Here is a 25,310-nt window from a genome sequence, read left to right on the forward strand (position 1 = left end):
TAGGGTTGACTAAAGCCAGTTAACATGTTAAAAGCTGTGTCTACGCTTGGAGCACAATCATGATCAAAGTTGTGGTAGCTACCATGATACCAACCATGACCTGTTTTCCTAGTCAAGACAAGGCCTAACATTTGACGAACAATCCTTTCTCCTCTTAATTATTCCACTTTTGCTTTCTTCACTCTTGGAAGTATCATTGCAGTAGTTCTCCAGTTAGCATAGTCTTCCAGGCTGGACATGACCTGAATTTCTAATGTTTAAAAAAAAAAAAAAAAAAAAAGCCACAGAGCAAAAGCCCATCCTTTCAGGCATTTTTTTTATACATCATAAAGAAGTGCGCAAAAAAAAAAAAAAAGTATGGGGGGTGGGTGGCACAAGCTCAACTTTTGTTTCCTTTCTTCAGGTCCCCATTTGATATAGTTTTTCAAGCAGGGACAGTCTTCCTGTATCTCTGTAGAGCAATTTGCACATTTTGGGCATAATTGTAATATAATACTTGTAAGGTACTTGGAGGTTCTAGCAATAAGTGTGGAACAACTTCACATGCACTGCAATATCTAGATAATTGTCATAAATTAAGGACACCGTATAAACCTTTACTTCACATTTTATTTTTTTTTTAAGTTTTCAAATCACGAAAACTCTGTAAATTTTTTGTTTAGCTATTTTTGTTTAGTATTTGGGAGCATGGGACTTGTCTCTTCAAGCATTAATGTGAAGCTGTGTGGAAAGTGCAGGTGTTCTAAAGGTTCTTAATAGTTTTAACTTACAAATAAAGAATAGAAAATTAGAGGGATCATTTCTTTGTGCAGATTTGTGATCTATTAGACTCTGGTGATTTCTTCTGTAAATCCAGTTTAGGAGGGGTTTTTAATGGCTTATTCCCCAATGTTCAGAATCATCAGCTTAATACCTGTATACCCATGTGTCACAAAATGTTTTCATTTATACATGAACCATGTTGTTGCTTAACATAGAATTTTTAGCCACCTAAAGAAGAGAGATACATGCCTTCTGATATTTACAGTTAAAAGTTTCTCTCAGGGGGAGGCTATAGAGGATGGGCTGAAGCATATCACTGTTGATTCACTTAAGATAACTCTTCTTTTTGTAGTTCGCTAACTTGATGATTAAGGAGAAATATAAGGAATTTAAATTTCTGCATCTCTTTTAATATTGTAATACAACCAGTTGAGTGCAATGCACTCATACTTTCTGTAATGTCAAATATTCTGTAGCACAACTGTTGTATTAATTCAGTTTATCCCTAAGATCATAAATTTTGTTTAAGTGAATATCCGTGCAATCCATGTGTACTAATCACTGACTTCAGTGCATGTGTACTTAAATTTTTTCAACTTCTCTCCATGGCTCCCCTGAGTGGGACTGGGAAAGATGCTTGGGCATGTGACCGACCCCCTTCTGAGTAGTATTCCTTACTCTCTGCTCAGTGCCTGCTAGAATGTCAGAGTGACACTTGCACACATCTTAGTGGAAGAGTGTATTTATTGATCTGTTTGCCATAGTTCTGATGTGCAGGTGCATATATCGGTGTGCTTACTACTGTCTAGGAGGATATTTACTAACAGTAATTACAGTTCAGAGTTAAGATGTCATGTTGGTTTGGCTTGGTTTTTTCCAGAGCACCTTTACATTAAATTATGAGGTTCTCTATTATACTGTTAATGGCTGAAGTATTTTCAACATATACTTATTTCATGATGTAATTTAAATTTAAACTATAAACTTTTCAGGATACAATTTGCTGTTAATGAGTTTTTGCTCATCTTGTCTTGACACTGACCTAGCTTCTCTTTATTTAGACTAATAGGTGGATCTGATAACAAACTAATCTACCGACACTATGCCACGTTGTACTTTGTCTTCTGTGTGGATTCTTCAGAAAGTGAACTTGGCATTTTAGACCTAATACAAGTAAGTGTTGTTTTTAAAGGAAATGCCATATTTTTAAAGATACTTGGTGTTTCTGCCTTCTGGCTTACCTTTTTCTGAATTGCTTGAAAATAAAGATGACTTCCATTATAGTGTAAAGTACAACATACTTGTGTTAATCGTTGTACAGTTTCCTACCATTACTAGAGAAAGTTCTTTTTTCACAAATTAATGTTTAGGTAAGAAAACAGTTCATTTGACAGGTAATGAGCCTAAATTATAATCTGCCATATTTTGTTGCATCTTTGCAGAGAATTGGGGTCTAGTTTTGGTAACAGATTCATTCAGTTCAGATGGCTGTTTTCCTAGATTTTTGTTTCCTCTTTGCTCACTTTGGCATTTTGTAGTGTCTGAACAGTGCAAGATATTGGATACCACATACAATGAATCATCTTTTCACAGCTGTTTGCTCTACAGAGTAGAGTTGCTTTGTTTTGTAGCATATCTTCTTACTCAAATGTGTTAAAATATTTACAAAGTGAGAAGAGCAGCAAATTAATATTTAATGCAACTTCTCAGGTATTTCTGAATATTCACTCTATCTACAAAATATACATCTTCATTCTTAATTAGAAACAATAGGATCAGAAAAGACCACTTGAGTTATCCAGTCTGATCCCTTGCATTTTGCAGGGCCACTTATGCAACTCCAACTGATTTCTTTCTTGCTGTGCTCTGATATGTACAATGATGATACTTCAGCAACCTCCCAATAATTCCACTATCCAATGGCACTGTCTAGCCTGTGTTTCCTTTTCGTGTCTTTAGGACAATGGCTTTATGCATACTGAAGCCTCTAGGTAGGTGTGCAATCATCATCAAAATTAAATCTTTGTTCTCAAACTTCTTCACAAAAGCACGTCTATCACAAGAAGTAATTCAACCTATGAACACCATTTCATCTCCCAATACCAGTTTGACATCTTCCCTGTGGAAGCTATAATGCTTGGAAACATAAACAACTGTGGGAAGGAAACAATATATTTATAAATGCTTTCTAGGTCACCTTTAACAGATCAAGGTGTTCCATGGATATTAATCTTTGACTTTCACTCAGAGGATATACTGTACATGTTTGTCCAGCTTCCAGTCTCTGCCTCAGAGGATTCTCATGTCAGGAGGGACTAGTGAAACCTTTCACCTTAATACTGCAGACATTTTAGTGTTATGAATTTTACACTTCTTGTATACAATCACTTTTAAGGCTCTATACAAATTGTTTAAAGGCTCTTTGTATTGGTGTTTGTGATTAACTAGAAAAGGGAGAGTGCTATGGGTTAGCATCATTATCAGTGGGTATGTAAAGTCTACAGGGTTAAATGTGAGTTATTCTTAAATCTCCCTTGAAGTGTTACAAGAGGAAATCAAGGCCTTGGTTCATCTTTTTTCTCTCAGCAGAGTTTATGATATTATAGCCACAGTAAGCAAAATGAAACTAGAACCTTGGTGAACAACCAGAGCCATGGCAATGTGAGGGAGAGTCGCATCAAACTTTCAAAAGAACCTAACTAACTTAGTCCCTTTGACTTTCAGTGAGACTTAAGCTTCTAAATTGCTTTAGCACTTTTGAAAATTTTACCCCTTATGTATAGTCTTGACTTCTGAGGCTCACTTCCCCATGAAGTACCCACAAAGAATACTGAGATCTCAGTGGTTAAAAGCTGTACAGAGCCTTGCAAGTTGCATTTGTGCAATCAGACAGTTTTATGGGAGGCATAATGCAGTTTGGTCTGAAAGGTGGATTTCTTAATTTCTTAATCTTAAGTCATCATGACCGTAGATGCATCCAAGTAGAGCAAGGTAAATCACATGCAAATATTGCAATCTTTAGAGGCACACTAAACCTAGAGGTCCTGGGGCAACAGACTACTGTAATCTTTAACAAGTCTGGGGTCCAAAAAGCTTAATATTAATTCAAACAGGTATGTAAGATACAAGGTAGAACTGGGTGGGAAATGATTTTCCTGTTCTGGAAGAAGTTTTGAGATTTCAGAAAATTTTCCTGTCCCAACTTGGGACAAAAAGTCCATCTAAAATTTTCACAAACCAGAAATCCGGGGAAAAATTCAGATTGGCTCAGTTGAAACATTTGATAACTTCAAAATATTTCACTTACGTTTTTCCTTTACATTTTTTTTTAGTTTACTGTAAATTAACTTCAATTTTGAACTGAAATTCAGGGGACATGTCAGCAATTTCAAAACTTCTTTCAAATCTTTTTTTCCCACAGGATGTTCATCAGAACCAACCTTATCCTGCAGACAGATTTGATTTCAACAAATAGGCATTTATTAATGAAAATGTTTAGTTGAAAAATTCCTGACTGGCTCTGGTACGAGGTCAGCTCTTTTAGTTTAGGTTAGAGCTGGGCAGAAATCCAAAAAACTTTCTTCTGGTTGATGAAATTGAAAACTTAAAAAAATCAACTGTAGTTAAGGTCCATTTGACAGATTTGCCTGAAAACTGACAGATTTGTGCTTTGGCTGACCACCAGAGGGAGTGATTTCCACGGTCTGACCTCCCTCTTATGTACTGGAGGCTGGAAATGCTCAAAATTTTTTTTTAACTTTTGTAAAAAGAAGAGGAGTACTTGTGGCACTTGTGGCATTCAGTGGAAATCATCCGATGAAGTGAGCTGTAGCTCACGAAAGCTTATGCTCAAATAAATTGGTTAGTCTCTAAGGTGCAACAAGTACTCCTTTTCTTTTTGCGAATACAGACTAACACGGCTGCTACTCTGAAACTTAACTTTTGTAGTGCTTCAAGTGCAGTAGTTCCCAGATGTCAGTACCCAAGTCCTGTTGTGCAGGACCTGGCACAAACATAAGAAGAGATGGACCCTGTCCCAAGGAGCTTGTGATCAAAAAGACTCTCAGCAAAAGCATCTCAGCTGACTTGAGCAGTTTTTAATAGTGCACAGGGAATTCTGTGATCCTTAAAGCAGCCACCTGCTAAACCATATAAGGTTTTATAGAGTAAACCAGATACTTCAGATTGCACCCAGAAGCAGAGGGGAAGTCAGTATAGTTTATGTAGAACAAGTGTAATGTGCTCATGCTGACCAGCTCCACTAGGAACATGGATTGTTATACTCAGCACTATTAAAGCTTCCAAGTTTCATTCAAAGTCAGCCCCATGTGTGGTGGTGCTGCATTTATTTACTGCTATAACTACTAATGTCCAACCATTTAGGTATTAAATGTCTGGATGATTGTCCCACGCATCTATCAGAAATCACTTTGAGCCAGTTGTCTGAATGATGACATTACAGCTTGCACTGTAGTAAAAACCCTTTCACAGGCAGACTCTTGAGGTTTGCTAGTGCTCTCTAGATTTGGTGACACACGAAAACCTGAGTTAAGAAAGTAGGTCTATTGACACCAAATACAAACAGGATTTTCTAGATCTGAAATAGACATTCCATAATATTTCTTATATAGATTTATCGTTTTATAGTATCTGTGTTTTAGATGCATTTGATTAGTTATCTGTTTTTTTCAGCCATTAATGCTGTAGTAGAATGTGAGTACTTAATGCAAGAGGAGAAGGGATGGTCTTGTCTTGTGGCTAAAACACTGGACTTCAGAGATCTGAGTTTAATTCCCTTCTCTGCTACGGACTTCCTGTGTGATCTTGGGCAAGTCATTTAGTCGTTCTGTCCCTCAGTTCCCAATCTTCTGCTTGTGTGTGTGTCCTTTTTCTCCCACTTTGTCCATATAGAATGGAAGCTTTTCAGGACAAGGACTGTGTTGTTATGTTGCTGAGCACAGTGGGCCCTGATGCTGACAATGGACTCTTAATTTGTCTTATCATAACACTAAGAACAAGCTGACGTTTTGATTATGTATGCTATAGTTAGTATTGTGTGTATTTAGGTTTATTAATATTTGAGTAAAATTAAAACAAAAAATAAAATACAGCTTTATTGTAATAATTCATGTAATTCTAAAAGTAAAGCACAAGGGGGTGCTAAAAATTCACTTTGGAGCATAGTTAGTTACGGAAAACACGCTATTTCTACATCTCTAGTCACCAGGTCTTGGCTTGAGATTTATTTGCCTGCAGAAGTCATTTTTAATTCTCAGTTCTGTGACTCACATTGTTCCTGCATTGTTGCTCAATCTTTTTTATGAAGTTGCTTTGTGAAAGTCAGTAGGTAGCCAGCAATTCCTTGGATGTCAGTTTCATGATTAATTTAATGTCCTATAGTTAGTCTCAGCTGCAGTGGCATCCCAATAGTACATTTGAACTAGTTTTTCTCTTAAGGAGAAAGAAACCCCGGTTCTCATGACCCATAAGTGCTAACGCATCTGAAGCAATTACTGCCTTGTTCGAGATCTGTGTGCTTTTATCTCTTGGTGCACATGTTTGACTCTAAAATAAATTTTGTGTTGTAAGCATGTTGGCTCTTATTTTATCCACTGATGCAGTTATTCTGAGACTTTTTAAAAATACTTAATTTTAATTAATCTCCCTTCTCATAACTTGTATTCTAGAGTAATACTTTTTAAAATGAATATGACATAAAAGGTTATAAACCTGTTTACAGTCTGATTCTGGGCTTCTGCCCTACCAGTGTCACACATAATCCCAGCTGTCACCAGTAGAAGACTGAGAAATTTCAACTATTTTATTAATAGAAATCTTTATCTTGTGAAAATTCCAACTGTGGGGCTCTGCAAAACTAATAGTTTTCTCTTAATTTACCAGTGTATTTAGTGCTTAATGATCATGCTGTGTAGACAGAGGTCTTTGGGCTTCAGTGGTTATCTTCCAAAACTTTCCTGTATTGTCTTAGATAACTAATTATGATACCTTGATATTTGCATTAATTAAATAAAATTTTTTAAGGGCAGCCACTGAAGTTATGGATCTAAGGCTGTTGTGAGGAGAGGTCCTAGTTGTTGGGACAGTGTAAGAGTGAAATACTGTTCAGTTGCTCCTTTTCTGTTCCCCTGTCTGTGAACATAAATATCGCTACTGAAGACACTTCGCTTCTTATGCCTTATTTTAAAATGTCATTTTGTATAAAGGAACATTTTTCAAGGCACTAAATGAGTGTCTTAAGGTCAGAATTTATAAATATCTTTGTTGTCTGTGCTTTGGAAACCTGTGCTTTTTCCCACCCCCAACCTCTAAACATAAATAGAATCAGGATAACTTCCTCTAGATAGAGGATACACTTATTTTTGTGGCTACATGCTAGACAAAACTGCTCTTATATATACATCCCTCTTGAGGCACACAGAAGTTAAGAGAATTTCCCCTGGGCAATCATGGCTTCTCTGAGCCACATTGTAAACATCATTTAAGCAGTTTAACATATGAACTAATCATTTGTAAACGTGCCCTGTTTCTAGAAGACATTTGGTGTCTTAACAGTTAGCTATATGAAGAAAATTAGTACTTTTTAAGCATGAAGAAAAGAGGCAGCTTGTTGGGGTTAGTATTCAATTAAATTTAAGATATTTATTTGTAAGGTTAATTATCATAGTAACTCTTGTATTAAATCCATTTAAGAAATAACACAGGTCTAGATCCATAAAGAGGCAGAGGCACCTAAATCCATTTACATTACAAAAACATTTAGGCACCATTGAGATCTTCAACCCCTGCTCGCTGCCGTCTAATCCTGTAGTTGCCTAAATTCAGTAGGCATCTATATTTCCGCTGGTGGGAATGCACAGTGGATGGATATAAAGAGAGGTGCAACATGGTCAAATCAATGGGGTAGGAAAATGGTCCATTCAGCAGCATATTGAATGGATATGAGTGGGGCAAGATTGCATTTGTCAAGACCAGATAAAAGGATCTTGCAGTAATTGCAACGTGGTATGATGAGAGCCTGGATGAGAATTTTATTTGTATGGATGGAAAGGAAAGTCTGTATCTCAAGATATTATGCAGAAAGAATCTGCGAGACTTGGACATAAAGAGATGTTCACTTTGAAGATGACACCGAGGTGACTGTCAGGATGGTGGTGTTGTCCAGTGATTGAGAAAGCAGGTAATGGGAAAGACATGGGGGAAGATTAAGATCTGCTTTACCTGTGTTGAGCTTGAGCTGACAGCTAGACATCCACAAGGAGATGTCAGAGACACCAGCTGAGATTTTAGTTTGGACAGAAAGAGACAGGTCTTGAGCAGAGAGATGGGTTTATGAGTGCTCAGCAGAGATGTGGTAATTGAATTTGTGTTTGCAGATGAAATTACCCAGAGATAGGATGCAAAGGGAGAAGTGAAGGGGAGCAAGGACAGAGCCTTGTGGAACCCTCACAGAAAGATGGAAGAGGGATGAGGAAGATCTGCTGAAGGAGCGATTAGGAGAACAAGGAGAGGGGAGAGCGATGTAAGCCAAAGAAGGACAGCATTTCAAGGAGAGCATGGTTGACTGTGTAGAAGGTGGGTGACAGAGGAAGAGGATGGAGAACAAGTTCTTAGCTAGGTTAGGACATGGTCATTAGAGAATTTGGCAGAAGTGATTTCAGTGGAGTGCTGGGGCTGAAACCAGTCTGTGATGGATTTCGAGGAGAGGCACTTCAGACAATAGTTATAGACAGCTCATTCCGTGATCTTAGAGTTGAAAGGGAGAAGGGAAATGGGCAGTAGTTGAAGCAAGTGGAGTCAATGATGGGTGTTGTTTAAGATGGGAGAGACTAAGTCATGCTTGAGTTATGGGAGTGGGAGGAAGAACCAGAGGAGCATGAGAGGTTAAGAAGAAGAAGAAGGGAGGGGATGAAATGATGGGATGGGATCACTGAGGCGAATGGAGAGGATAGAGCAGGAAAGTAGATGAGAAACTTCTGCCTCTGTGACAGGGGACGAGGAAGAGAGGGTTGTAGGAGGGGAAGAGAAGGCAAGCCAAGGGAAGTGTGAGGGTCACGTCACATTTTAGCAATTTTCTCTTGGAAGAAATTGGCGAGATTCTGTGAGGAGAGAAGTGGAAGCAGGCTGGGGCCGTCAAGAGCTACTGGAATATAAATAATAAATTGGTAAAAATAAACAGCTGAAATTCATTTTTACTAGATAGTTGGCATCCCAATAAAATTAGAAGAAACAGTTCAGATCACAACTGCATAAAATTGCAGTATAGATTTTCTTGGAATGTTCTTTCAATGTGTGACTATTCTTTAACTTTTGTATATGTGTAATCCCTTGGCCACGTTGCAGAGCTGTATTAAAAGCTGTCTTACTTTACATACCCTTTTGCCTGGGGCCTGCCAGCATTAGAGGATCCCAATAATAGTGTTAACCACACATGTTTTTCAGATACAGTAGGCCTTGTAAAATCTACATGATCTCTATTTTCCATATGTGCCACGTCTGAAGTTCATAAATATTGGAATGATTGCGTTGCTCTTAAACCTTGACCTTTTGCTTTGTTTTTTCTTCCGCAGGTATTCGTGGAAACACTAGACAAATGTTTTGAAAACGTCTGTGAACTGGATTTAATTTTCCATGTAGACAAGGTACTGTGCTGAGCTACTATAATATCAGTTGAACCAAACATTCTTCTTGACAAGAAACATTTGGTCCTGAATCTGACAGAGTGTATAACAAGCCTATCCTTGTTGTTGGTGAAATCTTGTCAGTTTCTATCAAGTTATTTTTAAAGTGCAAAAAGTGTGCTGGAACATGTCTTTAATGAAATTCATTAGTACATTTACTTAGGAGGTGTCTGCAATGTAACTGTGTGTATAAATGCAAAACCTGAGATACCAGAATATTGTTCTTCGATGAGGGAAGCTGATGGTTCCAAGAAATATTTTCGTCCAGGTTTCTTTTTTAATGATATGTTACTCAGAATTGACATTAACTTTGGATTTTAGCATTCCAAATCCAGCAATTGCCTTTCACATATTTTATTATGAACATAACTCAGAAATGAAGTTAGTATACTGGGGGTGGGATGGATTCTGTACTGAACCCCCTAATACATATTAATGTCTTTTCTCATGTTTAAATAGAAGGTTCTGTGTGAATTCCCAGCTAGATGGTATAATTGACTTATTTATTGGTCTGGTATAAGGACATGCTGTTACTAATGCAGTCTGTCATTTACAAGGACACTGTAAACTTCTGACTACAAGTAACATCTAAAATGACTATAGTTGAGAGAGATTGGAGGAAAATGGTTATTCCTCTCAATTTTTTCATTGTGTTTACTTTGTGCATATATCTGTTCTGTGTGTGCAGTCATTTCCCCCTCTTTGTGAGAGGTTTTCACATCTCAAAAGAGCAAGAAAAACATTAAAGGGAAATGTGATATTGATGCAGCAAAAACTGGAAAGAGGAAGAAGGGCAAGTGTACTACCTGAAACTCACCTTTTGAAGCTGAATAGCTGATTGCAAGCTGACCACATCCTTCTTAAAAAAAGAATGCTTACCTGTTGACACTGATCACTGAAAATTTCAATAGATCTGTGTTGGTGTTTGAACTGATTTGATACTCCTGAAAAGTTCATTAAAATTTCACAGTAATAAATTAATTGTGCTTTCCCCATCCCAAAAGAGAAGTTGGTTTTGCTCCTAAAAATTAATTTTTTTGATTATGCTGATAATATTGAGATTGCAAATAGTGATAGACAAATATTTTATTATAACCTTGTGGGTTTCTCTTTATGACAAAACAGTTTTTTCATCAAAGAAAGTAACTGAATCTAGACAGAATCCACTAATGGCTTAGGCCAATATTTTCAAACCTGCAGCCTAAAATTAGGCCATTAATTCCATAGTTAAGCAAAAGTGGCCTTATTTATTTTTTTCCGAAGATGAAAAATCAGGACACTTCTGCTAAGTGGCCTAACTTAAGGCCTGCAGGTTTGAAACTACTGGCATTAATCTCTACAGTTCTTGGATTGTATTGTGACCGTTTTCAAGATAGTGCAATGAACAAGGTTACCAGGATTATAACCGTCTCATTTGAGCTACTCTGGCTATTAGTTTTTTTTCAGTGGATTTGTAACTGGTCCATAAAGACGTATTAAAGGAACTGGCACATGAAATTACAAGTCCAATAGCAAGGATTTTTAATGAATCTGTAAACAAGGAGGTCATACTCTATGACTGAAGAATTGCTAATATGATTTTTAAGAAAGGGAAAAAAATGTGATCCAGGAAACTGCAGGCCTGTTAGTTTGTATGCAAGGTCTTGGAGCAAATTTTGAAAAAGAAAGTAGTTAAAGACGTAGAGGTTAATGATAATTGGAATAAAACACAACACGGTTTTACAAAAAGTGTCAGACCAACCTGATATCTTTCTTTGAGACGATAACCGATTTTTTTAGACAAAGGAAATGCAGTAGATCTAATCTACCAGGATTTCTGCAAGGCATTTGATACAGTTCCCACATGGGAAATTATTAGTTAAATTGGAGAGCTGGGGATTAAGAATTGAAATATGAGAATATGAATGCAAAATGAAATATGAGAATTGAAAGGTGGATAAGGAATGGGTTAAAGGGGAGACTACAGTTGTCATACTTAAAGGTCAACTGTCAGGCTGGAGGGAGGTTACAAGTGGAGTTCCTCAGGGATCGGTCTTGCAACCATTCTTATTTAACATTTTTATTACTGACATTGGCACAAAAAGTGGGAGTGTGCTAATACCATTTGCAGATGACACAGAGTTGGGCAGTATTGCCAATATGGAGGAGTACCAGAATATCATAGAAGAAGATCTGGATGACCTTGTAAACTGGAGGAATAGAAATGGGATGAAATTTAACAGTGCAAAGTGCAAGGTCATGCATTCAGGGACTAACAACAAGAATTTTTGCTGTCAGCTGGAGACTTAGCAGTTGGAAGTGACAGAGAAGAAGAAATTCCTGGGTGTATTGGTTGATCACAGGATGACTTTGAGCCACAATTGTGATGTGGCTGTGACAAAGGCTAATGCAGTCCTAGGATGCATCAGGAGAGGTATTTCCAGTAGAGACATGGAAATATTACTATCATTATACAAGGCACTGGTGAGACCTCATCTGGAATACTGTGTGCAATTCTGGTCTCCCATATTTAAGAAAGAAGAATTCAAACTAATACAGGATGCAGAGAAGGGCTGCTAGAATTATTCGAGGAATGGAAACCTTCCCTTGTGAGAGGAGGCTCAAGGAGCGTGGCTTGTTTAGCCTAACAAAAAGAAGACTGAGGGGCGATACGATTGCTCTCTATAAATAGATCAGAGTAATAAATACCAGGGAGGGAGGGAGAGGAGTTATTTAAGTTAAGCGTCAATATGGAGACACGAACAAATGGATATAAACAGCCATCAATAAATTTAGGCTTGAAATTACACGAAAGTTTCTAACCATCAGAGGAGTGAAGTTCTGGAACAGCCTCCTAAGAGGATTAGTGGGGGCAAAAAACCTAACTGGCTCCAAGACTGAGCTTGATAAATATATGGAGGGGATGGTGACTGCCTACAATGGCATGTGGCCCATTGGCGACTGCCAGTATCAAAAATCCCCAATGGCTGGAAATGGGAAGCTAGATGGGGAGGGCTCAGAATTATTTCCCAGGTATCTGCCTCGTGGATCTTGCCCACGTGCTCAGGATCTAACTGATTGCCATATTTGGGGTTGGGAAGGAATTTTCTCCCAGGTCAGATTGGCAGAGACCCTGGGGTTTTTTCGCCGCCTTCTGCATCATAGGGCATGGGTCACTTACAGGTTTAAACTAGTGTAAATGGTGAATTCTCTGTAACTTAAAGACTTTAAACCATGATTTGAAGACTTCAGTAACTCAGCCAGAGGTTAGGGGTCTATTACAGGAGTTGGGTGGGTGAGGTTCTGTGGCCTGCAATGTGCAGGAGGTTAGGCTAGATGATCCCAATGCTCCTTTCTGATCTTACAGTGAATGAATTTGAGACTCATTTTAAACTGTAATGTGGCATCCAGAGCTTCTGTCTAAGTGTAGATAAAGTCTATTCAGCCATTTGTAATTTATGAACCGTAGGCTATGTCTACACTACAAGTGCTGCAGCTTTGCCACTGTAGTGTAGATGCTTCCTACACCAACGAAGGGGTTTTTTCCATTGATGATGTAATTAATCCACCTCTCTGAGAGGTAGTAGCTAGGTCAAAAGAAGAATTCTGCCAGAGCAAAGTGGAAATATTTTCCCAAAGCTGGATTTGCACTTGGCATTTATGCTAGGGCTGATTGATTTCTCTCTTTTTTTAGTTTGATTTTTAAAATAACAGACTCTGATGCATGGCAGGCAAGATGGTGACAGTAATATTTGTAAAGAGAAAATAAAATAGTGCAAATCTGCAAATAAGTGGCAATGGAAAACGGTAATATTTGTACTTAAGAGCCTTAGTGAAGGATGGAAGAAATATTCCATAATTTATTTCTTCATTGTATAAGATTGGTCTGAAAATTTTACTCCTTACTCATTGAGGAAAAGGAGCCAGATTACCATTTATCGCCCACCATATTGTGTGTGTACTATACATATAGAAACCAGAAAAGCAGTGACCGAGTCTCATAGAATTTCACAAAAATCTGATATATAAACTACTTTTGCTTATTAAATGTTTGTTAAACAATGTAAAAATATAGCTTTTATGCATAAACTATATTTTAGTTTATTCAGGCTATAATTTGAATAACTTACAGTTTTAAACTTTTATCTTACAATTATTGTGCATATTTTTAAAATTAAGGACCTTCTACATCCTTGTTTGGACAGCTTTTTCCTCCCCCAATTGGCATATCTGATGTGAGATAGGGTGAGAAAGGAATGTAAACTTGTCTGCAAGGTATTTTATGATCACAACTCTGCAAAAGAACCTTTTGTTTCTTGGTTAATGAAGGATGATTGGCGTTTACATACTGCAGAGCTTCTGCCTACTGTTGAGATAAAAACACATTCATCATGTACTGTCTCCTCCTCCAAGGCTAACCAAATCCAACATTGCTCTTGTTGCCTCTCACACTGTAGCTCCTCAGTCGTCTTAGCCATAGCTCTAGGAACTGTAGCATTTTTTTGAGTGAGGCCTTTGTTAGTAATGAATATGCTACGATTTCCCCATAATGTTTTTTGCCTTTATGAAAATGACCACCACTTACTTTTTGGTGCAAAAACATTGTTCAGAGCTACTTTTGTGACTAAGAAATTTTCACTTTTTGAGCAATGGCCAACAGTGTCTAAATTCAAAAAACTTCTTTCCATCTGAATGAAATTGCGTTGTTTGAAAAAGATTTAATTTTCATTCCTGGTTGATTCTATTTAATAAAGTGACATGTTATGTTGTGGGAGAGGGAGGGAGGAAAGGAGTCCTGTGAGAGAGAGAAATCAGTTTTTGCAGATTTTCAGCAAAATGTTCAGAACATCTAATTTTGTGATAAATATTTCACAGTGTTAGGCGATGGATCAGTTTTCTCTCCTCATTTTGGTATAAGCCTTTTTTAGTCATGTGCTTCTCTTACTGAAATTGTGCATTTATATAGTGCAATAAACTATTTCCTTGTCTAAATGAATAAAAACTACTGGGGGAGGACGAGGGATTGTTCTTTTTCTTTCTTCCGCTTTAATTAGTTTGAATGATCTAGATAATATATTAAAGCCAAAATAACACTTTTCCCCTTTTTTTAATTCTGAATTTGGAAGGTGCTGAATTAATCTAGGTACAAGCCAGTATTGGAGGAGTGACAACTCTTTTTCTCCACCCCTAGTTTACTCTTTCTAGGCCGGTTCTGTTGGCTGTGTTACAAGGCATATGTACAGTGTGCACATCCTTTCCAGGGGAAATAATCCACTCTAATAAGGATTTTTTTTTAATCATTTCCCTTAATGTTTGATAGTCTGACTCTTAAAACTCTGCAGCAGAGGCACGTGAGGGAAGAGAGCTGTTCATTCTTCTCTGAATGTGTTTATCATGTTTCAATTGAAATAGACTAACAAACTAGTTTTCAATACTGTTCTTTAGACTATTCCTTCAAAGTTGTAGCACAAAAACAGGAATTGTGGTGGTTCTTTTTAGATCAGTACATAAGTGCCTCACATTTTGCTATCTCATTATACTTTGTCTCTGTTTGCTTCTTTCTTTGATCTATCTCCATAACTGGGAAATGTTACAAATAGCCAAAATGATGAAAGAAGCATGCTTTGATGTGCCAGATTGCTTGCACGTCACACTCTTTAGCTCTCTACAAATGTTATCAAATGTTGGTTGTCTTTACAGTTACTGTGGGGTTGAAATACTGCACATTACTAAATATATAGCCAAGATTAATTCATGTATGAAAACTATTTTGCCTGAAACCAGGACATAAGCATAGAATACATCTGAATCAATGTGGATAACTCAAAGAATTGTTAATGTAGTAATAGTGGGCTGATTCCACAATTTAGGGCTCAGAGATTTAAATGTTTTTCATCAGCACTTTCATCTTCAAAATGGCTTTTATTTTTGAACTATCAAGATGATTTTATTGGCAATTTTACTCTTTTTGAAACTGCCTCCTGCATCTTTGCAGCTACATGTATGGTAAATGTTTTAAATACATGTTCTAGAACGTTTTCACCATGTGAATTTTCTAAATTGAAGCAAAGAAAAGCAATGAATAGGGCAGGTTTTCCCCCCACTGGGTCTTCCCTTGTCTTTTAAACATCCCACGTAGTTACAATTTTTTATGGTTCAAGTTCATTGAACCTACATCTGTTATATTACTTATCCGTTTCTGAGAATGTAATCAAATTTTCATGAGAACTTAGAGGTAGTTAGAATAGCTTTGCCATAAGTTGGTGAAGAGAGTAGGCCACACTACTTAGATGGTGTGTGTTACACACTTAAACTGTGTTTCAAACAGTATCTTAAAAAACAATTTGTCTAATTTTGAAAATGCTTACTGGAGAGGCACAAAATTATTTGATTTATAATACCTGGGACAATTTGAAAATTCAGACTCTCTTGGGAATTAGCAATGTTAACTGTAAATACGTATAATTTATTTAAAAAATTAAATTATTAGTAAATGTAGCATTGTAGCAGTTGCAAAGCACAAAAATTTAATATTCTGCATGAGTCGTTTTGGAGGATGTCATGTTGAGAAATGTAACTTTTGACCTAGAAGTTGTTAAAGCATCTGCAATGGACAATGTTCTCTTAAGTATGTGTTTCACATAAATGAATGACTTCAGGAAACAAATGCCATAAGATGGATTTAAAGGTGAACAGAATACAGCAATGGGACTGAACTTCATTTTGATAGATTTATTTCCATAAGTTTTCATTTCTAAAGAAGCTTGATCAGTTTTCCATTTAATTATCAACCAAACCAACTCTTGTGGCAAAGTAATGGTTTAGCAATCTCTCAAGAAGAAAAGAGTAACCTTGAATGCAGTAATAAACTATTTTCGGGGGTTAGGAGGGCAAGAACAATCTTAGTCAGATATTTTCTAGGATTAGACTGAACATCTAAAGTCTGCAGGCGCAGTTGTAGCTGTTTCAGTCCCAGGATATTAGAGAGAAAAGATGGTTCAGGAAAAAAATTAACCACGAAATCCTTAACAAACTTCAGATCCACCATAATCTCTCCACTGCCGAGAGGACAGCCATGCAGTCCTTGAGATCTAACCACCAGATAATGATCAAACTAGCAGACAAAGGGGGCGCCATTGTAGTCCTCAACCGTGATGACAACATTAACAAGGCCAACAGACTACTCTCCGGCACAACCTATGATAAAGAACTTACAAAAGACCCCACACTACAGTTTACCCAGGAGCTTTAGGATACCATCAGAACCTTCCCCAGACAACACCAAGAGAGAGTCTACAAACTCATCCCCCACAAACCCATTCTAGAGATCTTCTGCTTCCCAAGGTACCCAAACAAGGGAACCCGGATAAATCCATCATATCTGGCCATGGCACTCTTACTAATGGAATATCAGAGCTCATAGAAACTGACGTCATACCACTCACCCCACAAAGGGCCAGCTTCCTCCAGGACACAACTGACTTCCTTCACAAATTCAGCAATATTAACCTTGATAAGAACACCATCCTTGCCACCATGGATGTCATTTGCCCATACACAATGATGGAATCGCGGTCTGCTTCAGATATTTACAAGACAATGGGCAATCCTCATATCTACCCCAAATACATTGCCAAACTCATCCATTTCATCCTCACTCATGACAATTTTATATACAGCAACATACACTTTTTTTTCAAACCATAGGAACAGCCATGGGTACTAGGATGATTCCCCAATATGCCAGCCTCTTCATGGGCCTCTTTGAAGAAGAAGTTCTGCACCGATACACTATGAAACCAATGATATACCTGAAATACATCACTGATATTTTCATCCTCTGCACAGATTGGTTAAACTCCCTCATAGATTTCCACCACAACTTCAACAACCACCATTCATCCATTAAACTCTCTCTGGAACACTCCCACACTAGCATCAACTTCCTGGACACCACAGTTGACTTCAGCAGTAGAGCCCTGTAGACAACCGTATACAAAAAACCCACAGAACACAATGCCTACCTTCATGGATGCAGTAACCACCCCAAGAAATCTGTGATGCCACAGCGTGTGCTACAGGATGTAAATCTTGGCACATTATGGCTGCCTTTGTCTGATGGGGACACTCCACCAGAGAAGTAGATCATGTCATGGAATGGGCCACCCAAATGCCCTGAGAGAGCCTGCTTCAATACAGAGATAAGACCCCCTCTGACCACATCCCCCTGTTTGGCGCCTGCCACCCCACACTTGAGCCCATGCAGGGTTACAACCCTTACTCAGTGGGTACCGCATCCTGTGGGAGGCCTTTCCTGAACTCCCACTTCTGGATTTCAGGCAGCCCCTTGGCCTTTCCGCACTCATCATCAAAAGCAAGGTCCCCACAGACTGGGACATATCAGTTCAAAGTGGCTTCAGGCCCTGTCAGAACAACAGATGCAAAACCTGCAGAAATATCTCCACTGCTACAATGATCGGCACCCCCCCCCCCCACCACCACAACACACCTTCCACACATTCTACATGTACCTATCACAACATGTGATATACCTCATCCAGTCCATTGAATGCCCCAATAACAATTATGTGGGTGAAACCAGACAATCACTGTGTGCTTGAGCGAGCTCACACAGGAAAATCATGAAAGACAAAAAAACCTTATCACTTGTGGGCAAACACTTTTCACAAAGCGATCACTCTGTGTCTGACCTATCAGTCCTCATCTTCAAAGGAAACATGTACAACACTATCAAAAGACATGCCTGGGAGCTTAAATTCATTATTTTGCTAGACTCTAAAAATCATATACTGAACAAAGACACTGGATGTATGTACTATAATCTATAACCCACTAACCCCCTCTTTTTGTTTTATGACTGCAGAGGTGTTAAAGGGCCACTTTACAGTGTGTGCTAACTGCTTACGCTAAACAATCTGTTCCACCTTGCATTTTGCTTTTTTGTTTCCCAGACCTGAAGAAGAGCTCTGTGTGGCTCAAAATCTTGTCTCTCTCACCAACAGAAATTGATCCAATAAAAGATATTAACTCAACTTCCTTGTCTAGCTGAAGTCTACTTCCCTTAATCCTGCCTGGTTTGTTACGGAATGAAAGTTATCTGGTTATTTTAGCTTAAACTGTATATTTTTTTATTTCATACCAAAAAACTGCCTGTCCAAGGTGCTCATTGCTGTTATGTATGTTTCTGAACAATGTTTTTAATCCCATAAATGCTCCCTTCTTAAAAACATTAGTGTACCTGGTATTAATTGGCACCCTTGTTGGCAGTCTCTGCAGAAAAGACTAAAAAGGGAATGGAGACTAGTGTTCCCACTTATTCCGGTGTTAGTCATCAAACAGGCAGGGCTGCTGATCTCGCTGTGTGGACTTTGGACTCATGTCAACTTTTTCTGTACCCTACAATTTTTAAAAGGCTGTTTAGATGTTACCCAGAAATATAAATTTTCTGTAAATGGTGTAGTTGGCACCTTAACACTCAGACAGTATTTTGCGGATTAAAATAAATATTGTTTTGTGACCTTTCTTAGGTCCATAACATTCTTGCTGAGATGGTCATGGGTGGAATGGTTTTGGAGACCAACATGAATGAAATTGTCACTCAAATTGATGCACAAAATAAACTGGAGAAATCTGAGGTAAGGCTGAGAGACTATAATGACCTTTAACTTAAAGCATGATCATAATATCTGCATGATATGCAGCCTGTGCTGTTTGTCCTTCAATACCATACGAGATACAGTTGCTTGCTTATAGTGCTAAACATTGACACTGCACATTTAGTATGTGGTACATTTCATCTTGTGTGATAACTGCATAGAATAGTAGCTAATTATTCTTTTGTTACTTTTATCAAACAAAGCCACATCTGCCATTGGTATCAGTGTGCATTGATAGTCCTTTAAATTTCTTTCACTCAAGACCTCTGGCTTCTTGTTGTTTGTTTGTTTGTTTGTTTGTTTGTTTTTTCATGATGGAACCCAATACTGGCTGTAGAACTTAAGGGAAAAGATATATATACCTGTATATATATATATACCTATACGAACAAGATTGTAAAGTGTTAAATAAGTGGTAGTGTATTCGGTGTCATAGTAATACTGTAACACAAAATGATAAACTGGGGTGGAAGTGGGAGGGTGATTATGCATTTAAAGCCCAATCCTGGTCCCATTTAACAGATGGGAGTTCTGCCATTATTTGCAGCAATAAGAGTTTGTCTACATGAACAATTTGACTGCAGAACCTAGAATCTGAAGCTACCCCACGCAACCCTGCCACAGTCTCACTATTTTTGTGCATCCTGCTGATGCACACAGTTTGTTAGAGCACTTTGAGCTCGTCCCATTTCAAAGAGGAATATAGATTAAAGCGCAGTAATGAACTGTTCAGGCATGTCAGCAGGCTGCGCATGGACAGCGAGACTGCAGTAGGCAAGTGCTGGCTAGAATCTACTTTTCAGTTTGCCACAGTCTAACTGTTCATGCAGACAAACCCTAAGATTTGGTCTTCAGTGTACCTTCAAATAGGAAGATTGCATTCTGTATGTACAGTGGCCAAATAAATTTGAGTAGGCAAATGTGCTCAAATTTATACTTATGGCTATCACCAATTCACTGGCAGGATATAACTGTAGTTTAAATAAATTCAGTGCCAAGTGTTTGATTCTGCAGAACCTGATATCTAATTGGCTTAGTTTAGTACTGCTGAATTTAATTTGCAGTGGGGAGAATGCTAGAAGTAATATAACTGTGACATAAAATGTTATGATCTTTATATATTGTGTCACTTGCAGCGTAAACCAGCAATATGTTAGCTAAACCTCCTTGACTGATCCTTGTTTGTGAGAGGCGATAATCCTGTGTCTGACCAATTTATCTTTTTCTGGAAGCTCATTGCTATCGTTCAAATTGGGAAAACACTGCAAATTTAATAGTTTCCATTTTAACAAATATTTTTATTACATCTACCAAATTAAATGAGAAATGAGCTCTGAAGCTATGTTATGTCCAGCCATTTATACTGTTACTCCTAGTTCGTAATCTGGCATAGCAACCGTTTCAGTCTGTCTGTGCCTCTGATTTTCCATTTTGCACCACTTCTTGGTCGCTTCAAAGAAGCAGCACAGCACTGACTGAGAAACACACAAGTTGACAATGATATGATACTGTTTATGCCAATGTATGCCCAATAATAAATTATAGAATTTTAATAAGATGCCCAAAATGCCGTTTAACTTTCTGACGAAGTTATTGATCTTGCCCAAGTAAATGTTGTTTGTTTTTTCCCCCTTATAAAATAAGGTAAGATCTATCTGAGTAACTTCTTTACATAGTTTTCTATGATGGATACAGCAAGACAGTAACCTAAGGTTTAAGAGGCATAATTTCTTAAGATTACTATGTCATGGTGTTTGAAGAACTTCTTTAAGCTCTGCCTAAAAACACTAGTTAAGGTATTTATTCACTAACTTGTTAATTCTGTTGCTAAATCAGTCAGAGAACAGTCTTTTGATTACTCATCTCAAATCTGTCAGTTGAGTGCAGTGAGCCCTATTAATTATTGTTTCCCACTACCTCATCTGCAAGTTAACTACCTTTTTCTTAATATGATGCCTGAAATACAAAACTAATTAATAGAAAAATACAAACAAGTAATTAATTTGGCTCATGGGAAGTTTGGCTCCATATATTAGCCACATAGCAATTTTGCCTGTTGTATAGAGCAATGAATTATAGAAGGTAAAATTATAATAGTAGTAAACTGAAATACTTGGTGACTGGGATGGAGTGGATAGCTTCACAATCTGCTCTTCATTAATGCAGATTTTGAGTACAGTTACTGTTTCTTTTTCAGCTCTGACAGTTAATGTAATATTATGATATTCTAGAGTCCATCGTGAATGTTTACTCAGTCAATTCATTAGTCATTTGTTACATGTATACCTAATCTTCATTTCTTCCCTGATCTCTATTTCTTCTCCTGTTTCCTTTTTGACTAAAGGTATTGTGTCTCAGCTCATTTTCCCAAAGGTGAACTGACCAGATACAAACCTTAAACTGAAACATATATCTACATGGTATATATTAAAGTTCTTTTGTAGCAGACAACTTTTAGAAACCAGTGGATCTTGTCATTTTGATAACCTTTGATTGAAACAACGTTAGAAATAAATGAACAAAAGCTCTCCAGAGGCTGTTTTCAATGGGATCTTGTACTTCATACTCGTAAGATTACCAAGGCTTCCAAACGCTTTACAGCTCTTGACTTTTAGTATGGTTTCCATCTATTAGAAATGCTTGGGTCCAGAAAGTAGTTGTATGAAAGATAAGCTGCTTTTCCTTTTGCAGCTAAAATGGCAAATTTCATGAAATATATTTAGCCTACATCTTCAGAAATTACTTACATTTCACTTAAATTTTAATATAAAGTGGGTGGATAGGTGTGGGGTTCAGTTTTGGGTTCAGTTTCAATAGAATAAAATGCAAGATGATTATATGTAGATTTTGTCTGCCTTACTGTTGTATGTCAAACATTTGAACAGTTAAGCTGCTCCAAGTTTTTTTTGTTGGATTTCAGTTGAAATTTAACATGAAGAATTAAACATGTGTTTATTGCATTCACAAATGTGAGTAACAAACTCCTTTATCAAACCAAAGACTGCTTAGCCAGGGCCCTTGGCAGAATAGTAGCACTTTGCATTGTTGTGATGGAGTCTCAGATTTGGTTTCTGGCTATAATCCTTTGTCACCTGGACTATGAGAATATGAGGCAATATGCCCCTTTCTGGAGGGAGGGGAAGTGTGTCGCGTGCGCTTCATTGCTGACACATGTGACTACGGAGCAGCATTGTTGGTCCCTGAATGGATTCCTGGTCAATCCCTCTGAACCAAAAACATTACTGTGATTTGGGATTAAGGGAGGGAAGCTTAAGGGAGAAGATCATTGGGATGCTATCAGGTCCACAGCTAAAACTGGGCTACTTGTGTTCTATTTGGGGTGTTAAGATGGGTGTGAATTTAGTCTTACTTTTAAGTCGGACCTCATTTTTCCAAACCTCCTGATCTTTTCTAGCTCTTTCCATTCTTCTCTCTTACAGACCTTTATCTTTCAGTCTCCCAGACAGGACAGGTAGACACAGGTATTGCTGACTTTGAGAAAAAAATGTATTTTTAACAAAAAGGGAAAGCAAAATGATGTCAAAGGCAATAAATTATTTAGGCCAGACTCAAAAATTATGTGTTAATATACCCATGCCAGTCCTTGTAGCCTACTTTTTGTGCTAGTTTCTTCTTGTAGTTCCCTCATCTTTTATTGGCCAGAGTGTATTTTACTAGCTTGTCATTTACTTCATATGTTCTTTATTTTATTTTATTTTTCTTCCTACATTGTAGAATTTAACTTTGGGTTTTTTTGTGTCAGCATTTAAATTACAAAAATTGTGGATCTTTTTTTAATTAAAAAATATTAATCTGAATAACAGTTGAGCACACAAATAGCTGACATTACAAGTGCAGTGTCACGTGGTTGAAAAACTTAAACTCTAAGTGTATGGTCAGGAACATTCTACCGATGAGAGCCTTAACATAGTGAGTGTTTGCTCTAATGGTACAGCTTCCAAACTCAGTATTTCAAATTAAAAATCAGAACCTTTATGCTCTTGTATTGGAGTGAAATTTTAGAACAAGTTGCACATAAACAACAAAGCATTTTTGTTTTAAAAGTTTAATCCCAAATAAATATTGAATAATCCATAGAATTTAAAATTATAGAGGTGAAATGTAAAGATGACCTACAGATGTTATAATTGGCTTTTTAAGGTTGAAGTTATTGTGCTGAATGTCACTAATGAATAGGGTCAAAGGACAGTCTGCACATAATGAACTTCAAATGTATATTTTTCTCCTTTTGCAAGTACTGATGTCCAGAGAAGTTGTGGATCATTGGCTCCTTCTTCAGGAGACACTCTGGTATTTTCACAGGGAGTCTTATGGAGCAACAGCCAGCGATCCAAGTCAGATATGAAAAAAAAGAATTTGGAAAAGGACAAGGAAGTGAACATTTTAAGTTCAGAATGTGCCGACTGCCCCTTTGACCCTGGTTATTTGAAACATTAAGTACAACTCAGTAATTTAAATGTCAATGTGCATTAGTTGTAGAATACCTTTGAAATAAATCTGCTTTTTAAAATGATTTTTTAAAGAATATTTCAACAAGTATAGCTTATCTGAAGTCAGGTTTTACTATTCTGCATTTTAAAGGCTTAGTGTAGAAATATTTTATATGGTAAGAACATATTTTACTTGAATTTGAAACTTCTTGTATTATATGAAGGAAGTAATCTAAACAAATTACCATCCTCATCCTCAAGTCACTGAAAATAAGCCATATTTCACTATGTAAGAAAGAGGAGCTAATTTTTCAATAGTTTTTGGCATATTGCTACTTTTTTTGTTTTCTGTTGTGTTCGCAGGTTCTGTTTTTTATTTTTGGGTCTGGCAATTTAAAGAAAAAACAATCAAACAAAAAATCATTCCCATCCATTACTATCTTTGTGATTCAAGTGCTTGAAATTTCTAAGAGTATGTCTAAGTCTTCTATCTGTTTGGCCTCATTTTGATATACCTGCAGACTTCATTTTGTTTTTTCTCTAATTCTGTTCATTTATCTAACCTCATGAGCAGAGAACATGATCATTCCTTTTTATTCTGTATTGCATCCTTTCATCCTATTCATAACCCTGCTGCTTTGAAATCATACTTCCTCTGGGAGGAGAAGTTGGTATAAAACACCAGCAGCAGTGATATCCAAGTACATTCCAATACATATGGAAAAGACCAGTTTCTCTAGCAGGGTTTCAGCCTTCATTAATTCATTTTCAAGTAAGCTTCATGTTTTTGTCCCTCCTTTTCACTATAACAGTTAGGCTGCCCTTCCAACAGCTCCACAAGCTAAATATTTATCCATTTGTGTAGTAAGAAGCATACATGGATATTACCTAAACTTTCAAAAGCACCAGTAATCTGTTCCTATGTACTTGAGATCTTTTAAAAAATGTGAATAAAATCAACATTTCTAGGGTTATCTTCATGTAACACATTATACCAGGATTATCAGGAAAGAATATTGTGACATATAACTGCCCTATTAACAAAATAATGACCTCAAATTATACCTCACATATTTAGTATTTAAGTGAATTGAAATTTCTCATTTGATAAATAGAAGAACATTTTCTGTTCATGCTACTCAACGGAATGTGCTAGCTTTGATCTCAAGCAAAACAGCCATATTATTTAAAGTTTCTTATGTGGCATTGATAATTCATGTTGAAGCCACAAGCCTTTAAGTATACTATCAGATTTACAAACATTCTTGCAGTGGCTGTGAATAAAGCATTAACATGTCAGGTGTTTCAGGATTAGTGTACAACATTTTTTAACAGTGAAATGGAGAATACAAAGCAGCTAGGGGGAAAATACGGTGTTTGGTTCATTGTAATAACAGCTATATGCAAGTTCATACCGTACTTCTAAAACTTCATGAACTTGCTTGAAAAATGTCATTTTCACTTGCTTAGGTCATTTTGCTTGCTGTGAACCTTCATAATTCACTGCATGATCAAGGCTTGCCACTTAGTTTTTTAAAGTGTTATAATTTTTCCTTCGCCACCCTAACTTTTCTTCTAAAGTATTGAATAATAAAAGTAGTTGAAAGCTATACTGTGCAATATTACAGTAACTACTTTCTCATCAGGTACCTGCCGCAAACCTTTTATGAACAAATTGAATTTGAAGTATTTCTTGTGATTCCTTTTTTCTTTCATAAATTAAATTTTCTCTTGGCAGCAGG

General features: G+C 37.2%; 1 protein-coding gene across 5 annotated transcripts in view; it reads left to right on the forward strand.

The window, feature by feature from the left end:
- The window catches only part of AP3S1 (adaptor related protein complex 3 subunit sigma 1), a 42,810-nt gene that overhangs the window by 12,207 nt on the left and 5,293 nt on the right, over nt 1-25,310 (forward strand). For 3 of the 5 annotated variants that reach the window (XM_048851329.2, XM_048851331.2, XM_048851332.1), the window contains exons 3-5: nt 1,824-1,935; nt 9,351-9,422; nt 18,989-19,096. In XM_048851329.2, coding sequence (XP_048707286.1) covers nt 1,824-1,935; nt 9,351-9,422; nt 18,989-19,096 — 292 coding nt within the window. Of the gene's footprint in view, nt 1-1,823; nt 1,936-9,350; nt 9,423-18,988; nt 19,097-22,557; nt 22,600-25,310 lie in introns of all 5 variants that reach the window. The other 2 variants (XM_048851330.2, XM_075128615.1) reach the window with 1 other exon arrangement.

The sequence above is a fragment of the Caretta caretta genome, chromosome 5, assembly GCF_965140235.1.
Source record: "Caretta caretta isolate rCarCar2 chromosome 5, rCarCar1.hap1, whole genome shotgun sequence".
In the NCBI taxonomy this organism is placed as follows: Eukaryota; Metazoa; Chordata; order Testudines; family Cheloniidae; genus Caretta; species Caretta caretta.